Source organism: Meleagris gallopavo, chromosome 13 (genome assembly GCF_000146605.3).
Source record: "Meleagris gallopavo isolate NT-WF06-2002-E0010 breed Aviagen turkey brand Nicholas breeding stock chromosome 13, Turkey_5.1, whole genome shotgun sequence".
Classification (NCBI taxonomy): Eukaryota; Metazoa; Chordata; class Aves; order Galliformes; family Phasianidae; genus Meleagris; species Meleagris gallopavo.
This window is the reverse complement of record NC_015023.2, coordinates 10,519,594-10,531,304: the sequence shown is the minus strand read 5'-3', so window position 1 is coordinate 10,531,304 and position 11,711 is coordinate 10,519,594. Positions and strand designations below refer to the sequence as shown.

The window sequence follows — 11,711 nt, the reverse complement described above, 5'->3', positions numbered from 1 at the left end:
TAAGTGTCAAATGAAACTACTGTTGTTTTCCTATCTAAAATGAAAATCTGCAACACAGAAAGGGGAAGCAAGTCCCCAAATTCACTCAGTAGACAAGTAAAAAACAGAGAAGACTCGTATCTCATACCAACACACACAAAACCCAAACAACACACGTTAGATAGCTAACAAGAATGCAGCACTCTGAGCTCTCTGCTCTTGCCACTTGTGTTTCCCAGGCACACTTCCATCAAATCACTGCTGAAGACTGTTTATACTTACTCAGGAGCAGCAGATTTTACAGGACGTGGAGGTGACAGCACAGGAAGTGGTCTGTGGTCTGCAGCACGAACAAACATGGGTGTCATCATAGAAACGTCTAAGGAAAAAAAAGGTATCAGCCACCTGAGGAACTGAAATCTATTTTCCAAGTCCCTGCAGCAAGCACCACTGTAGCAGCAGACAGAAGTCTAGCCAGCTTTCCACAAATCTGGTCTGGTGCCACACTGCCTGCACTCAGGCTGTGGCTCTGTGGAACCAGCCTGGCCACTGACTGCTGCAGTTCTATCTGCCCCATCTCCTGCCTCACACGCTGGTGGTTTCCCCATTGCCAGCTCCCACCCAGTAGGCTGTGTGGGACCTGCAGGCTGGGCAGGGCCTAGAATGCACACTGGGGCTGATGGTTCCATCGATTTAAACTGCCAAGAAGTTGCAGCCTTCTTCCAGAGAACTTCAAAGCACAAAAACTACTTCACTGTCACCCTGTTAAATCAGCATCAAATTTTCCTGAGCAGAGGGATGTGTAGGGCAAGAAAGCCACAAGATGAAGGTGAATCTATGAGCATCTCCCACATTCACAGTTTCAGAAATTCCCCCCAGCTAAGGCTCAGGATGCAGACAGTACCTTGCCTTTTCTTTGCCTGTGCACCATCTATAGCAGTTTCATCTAAGTCTAATCTGCATCCTCTAACTTCAGTCTTAAACCCCTTCGGTTTGTAACAATGAGAGCAGGAAAGAAAACCTTAACTAAACTGAAATACTGAGTACCTTCCTGTCTAGGAGTGGTGAGAGAAGACCTCATGCCTGCCAGTTTCCTTCACAAGCTGAGCAGAGCCCAAGAATTCAGCATATCTGACAACTGTTTGTATCTCACCACCCTCCCCAGGAGGCTAAGGCATCTGTCCTGTGACAGCAGACAAGTCCATCTACCAGAGGTCTTAAGGTACAGTGGGAGTTAAACTCTGCAACTCAAAAGTCAGGAGTCCCTCACAGAAAGCAGGGCTGGGTGAGCCACTATGGTTCCTCACGTTAGTTTCCTCTGAAGAAATCCTGACATGTGCTGGAGGAACCAGAAGTGAGATGCAGAGGAAGAGACTACTTGTGCTAAGGTCTCTGAGGTAAAATTTACAATAGTGCATAATTCCTCATTTTTCTTCCTCTCTTTGTCCAACAAGATCTGGAAGACACTACTTCCACTCTTCCACCCTATCAGCACTGCATAGATCTCTTCAACAAGATGTTGAAGGTTCCAGATAAGCATTCACACATTATAGCAGACACCCTATAAACACTTCACAGCTTTTCTTATGGCAAAAGCGTATCAGATCGATTGCCATCTTCTTATCACAGCTGAATTTCCCCACCATGCCTAAAACTCTGGCAACAGGATTCTTTCAGGATGCCCTTAATTAAGTTTTTCAGTTCAGGATACATTCATTACACACTGAATGACTTTCAGACCAGTGCCAAGAGAGCACTGAGATTCACTACAGGCATTCTCAGATGCGGCCTTGACTGAACTACGTTCTTCCAAATGTTGTGAAAACCTCCTGGAGCAATGGAGCAGACTGATACAGCAGCCTGGCCCTAGGAATATCAGCCACTAGCTTCACCTAGACTATCTTATGGACTAAGCAGTTGTTCACATTGTTAGTCTTTGCTGTTTTTCAACCTGTTGACAGATACCAGGGGATTCTTCAATTGCCTTCTGCTACCATCACAGACTTTTCCTTACCTTCACTCTCACGGTCTTCTATTTCACTTTCATTATCAGTAGACTCTTCTTGAGCAGCATCCAGCTCTCCTGTGATGGTCCTACGTTCTATTTCACCTGTTTGTTCAACAGCTTCTTTTAATGGCTTCGCCCCAGATTTTTCAAGGGAATATGAAGCAGGAGAATGCCTGCCAAGACTTCCAGCTCCAACACTTCCAGCCATCTCCAGCTCTAGATTTCCAAAACAAGAAGAATACATTACTGTTGCAATCATCACAACCAAAGCTGCAGAAAATTAAAAACCCAATCTGCCATTCCTGAAAAAGTTGCCGCCTGTTATATTCCTGCTTTCAAGGATTAGAACATCAATCCATTAAGCTGAGTAGATGAATCTTCATCTTTTTCCCTTTGCTGCACCTACGTGTGCCAAAGTCAGGTGAAAATGGCACTTGGTAACTTAGAGCAAAGTTGTTATCTGAGTTCCTTTTAGATCAACTTCTTTTAATGAAAAGAACTACATAACTTCTGGTATAAGGTACCATAAGGTGGTATAAGGGAAGGTGGATCGCCCTTCAAAATAAGTATTACCAGAGTCTTTGGACAGTACGTTAAAGACAGACGACCCTTGTAATTTAAGAAAATTAATTTAGATCTAGATTTGCCAAAGCATTTAGAGAGTATCAAAGTTGAGTCAGGCAAAGATTGTAATTTACCAATGGGAGTTTTTGTCAATTAAAGAAGCTTTCAGCAATTATTTATTTCCAGCCATTATTGCCAAGAAAATTTTGGTTTCTACCTGAGCTGTACTGCAGTCTTCCAGCTGAAATGTCAAGGTTAGCTGGCTATATTCTTTTCCCCCCAGCATTTAGCCCAGACTGCAGAACACGGAGAGAATTAACAAGCATCTCTCCAAGCACCGATGCCAGTGATGCAGCTTGAGAGGTCCTAGTGCTATTGATCTCACCAGCTTTGGGCGAGTCTTGGTGCTCAGTGCCTTCTGCTACTCCTCCTCCTTCTGAAGGGGTCATTTCCATTTCAACTCCAGCATCCTGGGCTGCTGTTAGCTGTGATTCTGCTTTTCTTGACAGTTTCTTCTCTGAGTATGCAGAATATTCAGTATCTGCATGGTGCTCTGTAGCTAAAGTAGGAAATTTTATCATCAGTTTCACCAACCAAAAATACAATCAACTACCAGTGTCCGGTTTAACAATTGCTAAAATTCACTCGATAGGTAAACACATCGATAGCCATAAGCTGCCAATGCAGTTCCCTTCCAGAAATTTACAATGAAAAACATTTCCCGAGTCTACCACCTATTCAGGGTATGTCAGATCCCAACAAAGGAAATTTACTTTTCAGTAAGCAAAGACAAAGAGAGTAGACCTCATAGAGCTAGTTTCACTTTTGGAGATGGTCTGAAAGACCAGTTGTTTTGTTTTTTTTCTTTAAATCTAGCAGTTTATGCCCAGACCTCCTCCCCATTTCCAGCTCATGGGTATAGATGGCAAAGCACATGCCCAGTTATCCTGAAACTGAATGAGGGACCATCAAAACTGCCTAAGGCATCCAGTGATTCTCAGCCTTTCAGTACTTCAAGGAAGCTTATAAAAAGACAGAGACTGACTTATACATGGTAGCATTAGGACAAGGGGGAATGGTTTCAAACTAGAAGAGGAAAGATTTAGATTAGATGTTAGAAGGAAATCCTTTACTCAGAGGGCAATTATCATCCCCTTCATTCTGCTCAAGGGTTTTCCTTTTAAAATTCTGAGTCTCACTCAGAGAGCAGCTGTCTTTCCCCAGCTGAGGAGTCCTTACATTTAGTCACTGACTATACAGAAACTGCTCCATACATTTGATTATCATTAATAGTAATCACTTTTCTCTGCACTCTGTTAAACCTGTTTCGAATGCAGAGCTCAGAGCCACACACAGTAGTCAAGGTGAACATGACAATCAATTACTTAGCAGCACAGCAGTGTTCACCACTTTATCTTTTCCTCTCATAGTAATTTTTTAACAGATAATTTGCTTTTCTGACCATTTTCCAAGTTACTGCTGTTCACAGAACTGCAGTAATTCTGAGGTGACTTTCATCATCCTCCAGTGTCACATCCAGTTGAAGCTCACATTTTAGTGGTGCACCCAAGCAAAGCAGTAACAGGACCGAAACCAAATCAATCAAGAAAGATTACAGAATACTAATCTCATGCAATTATAAATTTAGAGACGGAGAATAGCTGCTACCTAAACAAACTAACCCAAAAGAACTGCTTAAAACAAAATACTGTGTTACCATGATTAAAAGATTTTGCTGATACTCCTAATACTCCTAATTTTGCTGATACTCCTAAGCTAGAGTTTAGAAAATGAAATTCCACAGAACATAGGAATTTGTGCCCACACTCACCCAAGGTTCAGGCAATGAATGGGTACTGCCTGCCAACCTCAGCACACACACAGTGTTTACTGGCTTTTTTCTATGGCAAAAGAATTCAGAGAAAGCAGAGAACGTGCTTGTAAAAACACACTGTGTATGAAGTCTTCTTCCAGGAACACGGAGGTTGTATTGAGCCCCAAACTACTAGTGACAAGTACTGTTACTTCAGACAGGGCAGCCTTGAAGCCCCTGAGGGGAGAAAAGATGCTGACAGGTACTGAAGAAAACTAAAGGCTAAGCTGGCTTCAATAAATATAGCAAACGTTAACATGTAGACTAGCAAGAAGTGATTAGTTGGACAGATTCTTTACCAAGAAAGAGCTGTTCATCTTTCCTCCAGGAAGATGAGCAATACTACAGACCTACAGAAGAATAGAAAAGTTTATTCCATTTGCAGTTGTGAACAAAGCAAATAGGGACAAGGGAGCAGATGAGTCACAGCATGCTTTTAGAAAGGAAACGTTCACAGTGCTTCTGATATGACTCAAATTAAGTTGTCTCCAAAAACTTAATGCATTGCATTAATAACATTTGTCTTCACTCTACAAGCCACCTGCAAGGATAGGCAGCAGCCAATATAGTTGCTTTAAACCTAAGAAAGGTAGCAGTCACAATCCAGTAACAAAGAAGGAATTCTTACCCCTTTCTGAGCATCAGGGCCCATCAAACACTCCAAAGGAGTGGATCTCCAAGCAGAGATGCCCTCCTTGTGGCTCCCAGCCCTTACAGGAGGTTAGGGAGGGGTGGAGCCCAGCCCCTCCAGTGGCATAGGTGAATTGCTTCCACCTGTGCTCCCAGGGCTGGCTACACCCCTTTACCAAGTGCTCCATCATCACTGCTTCAGGCCATGACCTTACAGCTCCCGTACATCACTACTTTCCTCTAGTCAGTACCGCAACCCCCTCACAGCAGAGAAAGCACTTCTTGCCCTGTCTGGAAATTTCTCCCCATTCTACTTCATCCACTGTATCAGCCATCTCTTCTTTCTTCACCACTTACATTTAGTTCTTCAGTAACATGGGGTACAATTTCTCTCAAAGATCCATTATGTTTTAGAATTACTGAGGACCCCAGGCAGCTACCTGATCTTCTGGATGGCAATGAAGAACTCTATATTAACAGCTAGAAATGAAGAACATTAATGCTGCCCCAGTATCTTCTTACACTTCTGTTTTTTCCTGACAGGATAAATAAGAAAGCAGAGGGAAGAACACACACAAGAAAGTGCTCCTGCTTTACTTGAAGCATTTTAAGAGTGTGCACAGTATCTTAGAAGTCAGCTGGAAAAGTCCTTGCATCTATTTTTTTCAGTTTGTACTGGGAAGCATTCACTAGCTACCTTTGGTAAAACAGAACTACATCATTACTAACTTCTGATGTTAATGGCTTACAAATTCCAGCATCTGAGACGTTCTCATTCTCCTTCCTTTTCTTGTCATTTGATTCAGACCTCTATTTCATGCCCTCCCCACTTTCTTCCACGTTATCAATCCATTTGTCCTAACAGTCCATAATACTGGTTTCTTCAAAGCAATCAACCTTTTCTGTTCATCTTCTCTGCTGTCCATTCAGAACAACTTTTCCCAAACTTGCCACCTGCAAATCTCCAGCAGCAGATTACTGTGCACCAGGACACCAGGCATTCATTTCTAAGCTTCTAATGTCATTAATTCCATTCCTGGTTTGAGCAGTCCAGAACATTTAAAGAAGGGTTTGTGTGCTATTTATGTGGCCTTTTTAACACGGGATCATAAATAACTAACTCCTACATGAAAAAACAAACATTAGCTGTCTGTATTTAGGCATAAACTTCTGCTTTCCATGAAGAACTGCACTAAGTTATTCAATATAGCAGACCCTGACCTGACTGGCTGTCATTAAACACAAAATGTAATGGTTACAACCATGCCTTAGAACCTGCTCTATGCAGAATGAAGAAAATATGCTCCCATCTACACAGCCAGGAGACAGTTCAACAAAAGGTCGTTAAGACAATTAAGGGGACTGGAGCATCCTTTCTGTGAGGAAAGGCTGAGAGAGCTGAGACTGCTCAGCCCAGAGAAGGTTCAGGGATGTCTATAAATGAAGGAAGAGTGCAGAGAGGCCAGAGCCAAGTGCTGTTTGTCAGTGCCTCATGCCAGGATCAGAGGCAGCGTGCACAAACTGGAACACACAAGGTTCCCTCTGCACATCAGGAAGTGCTGCTGTACTGTGCAGTGACAGAGCACTGACATAGGCTGCCAAGAGAGGCTGTGTGATCTCCATCATTGGAGATCTTTAACAGCTCAGGGTGTCCCTGCTGGAGCAGGGGGAGCACCAGATGAGCTCCAGTTCCCAGCTTCAACGCTGCAGTGCAATGGAAAGCACAGCAATGACAGCAGGCCAGCAAAGTCCTAGGCTGCAGCAAGGATGAAACCAAGTGCAGCAGCCACAGAAGCAAAGGAAAACATCTGCTTACCTTTGGAAGGCCTCAGGTGGGCACAGATCTCCACTAAGATACCTCTGCTTCCACTGCCAACCCTCAAATGAGGTCTGGGAAGGGGTGGATCCTGGCTCTGCCCCTTCCAGTCACTCAGGTACACTGCTTGCACCTGAGCTCCCCTGGGATGGAGCACCAGGTGCTCCATCACTGCTTCAAGCCATGACTTACCATTTATGCTACCCCTACCAACCCAGTCCCTGTGATTTCATATAATACCTGTAACCCCCAATTCCCAACCCATTGTACTCACTGCCAACCATTTCTTCTGGCTCAGAGAACTGTTCCATTGGGTCATTCTGCTGGGAATGATCTTGCTCCTCTTCTCCCTGCTTTGCAGGTGTTTTCTGAGTTATCCCATCAACATGTTCATGATCAGTTATTAAGTCCTTTTCAGAAAATCTCCGGGTCCTTCTCTCATCTGTGCTCACACCAGATACCAGGCCCTCCAACCTTGCTTCCCCACGAGGATGTGAAGAATTGCTTCTCTGTGCTGAAGTTTTTGAATCTGATAGCTGTGGTTCAACAGCAAGAAGGTTCTGTTCACCAAACTGAGGCTCAACAAAGAGCTCTGTATTATTCAGCATGACTTCTGCATCAGTTCTTATTGTAGTTGTTCCAGTCATAGATGATGTTTGCAAATCCACAAGATAGTCTTGTGCTGTTTAAAAAGTTTTAAAATAAGTTTTACGTGGAAAAAAAAAGCCCACTGAAAGTTATGAACATGTGTTTATTACCAGGACCTAAATAACACAAAATCTAAGTCATACAACCAAATTGAATTCATCCACAGCAAATCAAACTGTGAAACTCTGTCACCACTCTTCAGTGGTCCAAGCAAAACCATCTCCCCAGTACCTGCAGTTATGAACATAATCCCATACAGCATACAGTTTGTGTGGTGTGTATGACCAAGCTAGGAAGAGGACACTGAAAATGCAAAGAATCAAGGCAACTACAGGTGCAGAGCCTTGTTCCAAATCTGGCCTCCCAATTTACACCAGATTTCTGCGAACAATTTAGTAGCCTTTAAATCCTAAAACACAGTCCATGTTTCAGCAACTGCTTCTAAAAGTCACCGTATACAAGTCTCCCTGTCCCAAAACAGAGGTATCAACATAAAAGACACCTTTTATTTGCAGCATGTTCTGTTCCACTCCCCCTTCAAAAGCAGCGATGTCAATAGCTTTGCGATTCTGTGGCCTCCGGTGTAAGCCTCTTTTTTCAACAGTGTCTGGTGCCATCACAGAGCCAACTGACATGCGAAGAGATCTGTGTAAAGAGAAAGGCAGAAACCCTTTTCCAAACCTACACACTCCCCACTTGCTCTCAGATTACAGACAGGAGGCTATTAAGACAATACTTCCCAAAACTCTCAGCTAAGAACAACAAAGCTCCAAAGATTACATGCCAGTCTACTTGAACAAAATGAAATCAGACCCTTTGCTTATCTGACATCAGAATATGTACCACAGGAAACAGATGTTTTACAGCCTCCTACCTAGAGAGGGCTGCAACAACATAACTGGCAAAAGGCTGAGAAATCTTTAAAAAGTAGAATAGAATTTAGTCTGAGAGTAAAGGTGTCCTCTAGATCACGGTGAGGAGTTAGAAGGATGGTGATCAAATGCTGTCAGTACTGACAACAAACTACAGCTGCCAAGACCAAAAACTTTTTGAGGTAAGAGCAAAGATAGCAATAAAACAAATATGGGGGGAAAATATGTTATCTGAATGTACATATTTTGTATCTTAATGAGACTGGCCAGCTCAGCTATGTCTTGTTCTTATTCCAAGGCAGCCCAATCAAAAACAGGACTCAGGATAAAGGAGGATTTAAAAGATAGGACGAGTGGTACTCAGCCTTCTGAATCACTTTGCACGAGACAACAAGCAAGGACTGCAGTGAGAAACACAAACAATTGCTAACTACAGCAAAGTACAAGTGTGACAGAAGAAAATTTCTTGACTTGCCAAAAAGCCTTTTAAAGTCCAGAAAAGCTGGACTGAAGTCTGCATTGCTGCAACTGATGTGATGAGTCAATTAACAGGTAGAGATAATACTCTAAGGTATATTATGCACTGATTTACTATGAGGAAGAAAAAGAAAAAAGGAATGGCCCAAGGAAGCAAAAGGAGGAGACATGACCCCTGCACAAAAAGGCAGAAGCAATGACAGCAATACATGCCAGACTTGCTGGGACATGCAGCACAGGGCCGCAACTGTGGAAAAATACAAAGCATGTGGTATAACATTTCCACTCCAGTAACGAAACATGAGAGATGATTGTTATGACTAACAGTTCTTTGCCATATATCCAGTTATCTACAACATTGCTCACAGTTAGAGAGGTTATGAATCAAGGCAATCAGAAGATAAAGGATTTTTTCTTTCAAACTCACCGAACCAAAGTGCTGTCCAGTGTTGAATGAGCTTAAAAAAAAAGAAAAAAAAAAGAAGTTGGTAACCCATTAGTTCAAGAGCACTGATCTTGCCCACATTAGTAAATACTAGAGCACGTCCTCTCTACTTTCACAGGATTGCCTATCTTATAAACATGAACACATTCATAGCATGTGTTGGGCAAAAGAAAAATGAGTCAATTTCCTGATCACAGGTGAGTGTGGGATTCAGCTCCAGATTAAGACAGCCAAGCACAGGTATCCGTGTTCCCATTACAGTCAAACACAATTCACCAACTACACGCATCTACTATTGTGGGCTGAGCTGAATCACTCCCTAGGCTCCAGTGAGTAGATCTCATTTAAACTTTAAGAGCAATTTAGCCACCTAGCGTACATGCAGGCACACGGATTCAGAGAACTGTAAGTTAGAGCTGAATCCCACCTTTAAATTCTATTCTACTTGGTACTGCCAACAGAATACACAAACTAAGGTGAGGTGTTTTAACCTTCTGTCTCTGCTAAACGCAACTAAAATAAAAGTGTATTCACAAGCTTTACGTTAAGGAAAAAATATTCTAATGTAAAATATTTCCTTCATAAAATTCCAAGACACTTTTTCCCCAGCCACGGGCTGCATAACTTACATGACGTAACTACAACAAAATCTACACTTTTTTTTTTTTCCTATTTTCAGGTTTCTGGAATTTGGAGGAGACAAGGATTGCTTCCTTTGCAGATGTTTCAAAATGCAAAAGAGAACCAAGCTGAAAGAAATCAAGAAGCCACATACAATTAGGACAGAGCCTGTGACTTGGATTAAAAAAAAAAAAAGTTGCTTCACATCCCTTTCTTTGCTGTCCTCGTTGTACAAGATGCTGTAGTCTTGCTTCCCAGCTGAGAGGTTATTAGGTGCTAAATTGCAGAAGATCACTTGACGGTAAATGCAGATCCTCACCCTGGTTCTGAGGAAGCCGCTTGTCTGCTGCTCTCTCAAATTCAGACACGCTGAGTTTCTTTCTCTTCCTGCTCACGTGGAATGCAGCGACAGATGTGTCCTCAGCAGCAAGGTCTGGCAGTTGCAGTTCCACCCTATCAAAAAAAAAAATCTGGCCTTTAATACAGGACATTATTATTCAGCTTTATGCCCTGTAACGTTGCTCGAAATTAAATGGAAATTATTTGTCCTTTCTGTAGCAGAAATAATGAACTAATTAATCAATGATTAGCTCAGCAAATATGGGAAAATGTTGTTCTTGCATACTAAAACAAATTTCACAAGGTAAGAGAAACAAAACTTAAGTGCATATTCAGAAGGACAGGGATGAGAAACTTCAGGCTATGGTAGAAGTCTGGGCTCCAAAATATTCCAAAGCTCTCTTCACCTAATGGCACACAGAAAGGCCAGGAGGAAGAAGGAAAAAAAGTCTGCACTTGTTTAACTTCAGCAACTAGCTGAATGTAAGTCTGCAGATATCCAACCACCTGATATTTTAACACAGACTGATGAGACAAACATTTGAAGATGTGCAGGAACTCCAGTAGGCAAAACCAAGAAGGTCCTGAGATGACACTGCTCATCTGGTTTGATTTTTAGAAAGGAATTAAGTTACAACACTCACAGCAAACCCAGACTTCCTCTATCAAAAGAGCAGACAGAAGTTTGCTTAGTATTTTACAGGACCCTTTTTAAGTTGTTTACTGGCAATGCAAAAGTTTAATTATAAAAATCACACTATTTATAACAGGTTACTTTATTTTGCAGTAAGAAAAATGCAGATGGTTGGATAAGGTGGTCAGAGCAAATGAATACCTGCCACCACTAGCAGCTTTGCTCAATTTCACAATGGGAAGCTCAGGCCCATTAACATAGTAGAACGGAAGCTGAACACGAACAAAAGCACATGAACTTTGTGCAAACCCCACCTGCAAACCACCTTACAGGAGAGCAGGTAACACACAGCAGCCCAGTAAGGGACAATGAAGAAGCAGTAACACTATAAGAACAGCAACAGCAACCTGTTTTCTGAATATAAGAGGGAGCAGTCAGTCATTCCCACCCTTTACACCCCAGTGTCTTCAGCACACAGCCTGTAGACTTGCAAAGATCCAAGAACTTCTACTGTAGCATCTATGATAGAAAATTAAGCAGACTTCCATCAGAAGACTTTCTGTATCCAGCAAGCACTTCCACTGTAAAACGCTATTAAAAGTCTGCATTTAAAAAGGAGGACTAGTACAAACCCAAGATATCTACTGCTCACTCCCTCAGTCCCACTGTACTTTTGGTACTTTCAAAGCTGAAAAGATTACTTCTGAAAATCCTGCGTGACAACACAAACCTGACTGTTGAAACAGAAGAAATCCTGCTCCTCAATTCCAGCAGAAAAGAAACTGCAGCTATATTTGGTAGTGTA

At 42.3% G+C, this 11,711-nt stretch overlaps 1 protein-coding gene across 1 annotated transcript; it reads right to left on the bottom strand.

The window, feature by feature from the left end:
• CENPT (centromere protein T) lies at positions 1–11,363 on the bottom strand. The gene is made up of 8 exons (XM_010718024.3): positions 11,314–11,363; positions 10,253–10,386; positions 9,295–9,325; positions 8,021–8,163; positions 7,145–7,552; positions 2,937–3,110; positions 1,994–2,203; positions 1–358 (listed from the first exon to the last, which is right to left on the bottom strand). Exons 1-8 carry the CDS (start codon positions 11,346–11,348, stop codon positions 258–260), a joined length of 1,236 nt encoding a protein of 411 aa, XP_010716326.2. The 5' UTR covers positions 11,349–11,363; the 3' UTR covers positions 1–257.
• Between the last annotated feature and the right edge of the window lie 348 nt (positions 11,364–11,711).

Excerpts from the sequence above, each read along its gene's own strand:
- CENPT (XM_010718024.3), bottom strand. The coding sequence starts at position 11,348 with ATGACTGACTGCTCCCTCTTATATTCAGAAAACAG. Across the intron at positions 9,326-10,252 it reads GCGGCTTCCTCAGAACCAGG|CTCATTCAACACTGGACAGC; the intron begins GTGAGGATCTGC and ends TTTTTTTTTAAG. Across the intron at positions 2,204-2,936 it reads CCAAGACTCGCCCAAAGCTG|AGCTGGAGATGGCTGGAAGT; the intron begins GTGAGATCAATA and ends TTGGAAATCTAG.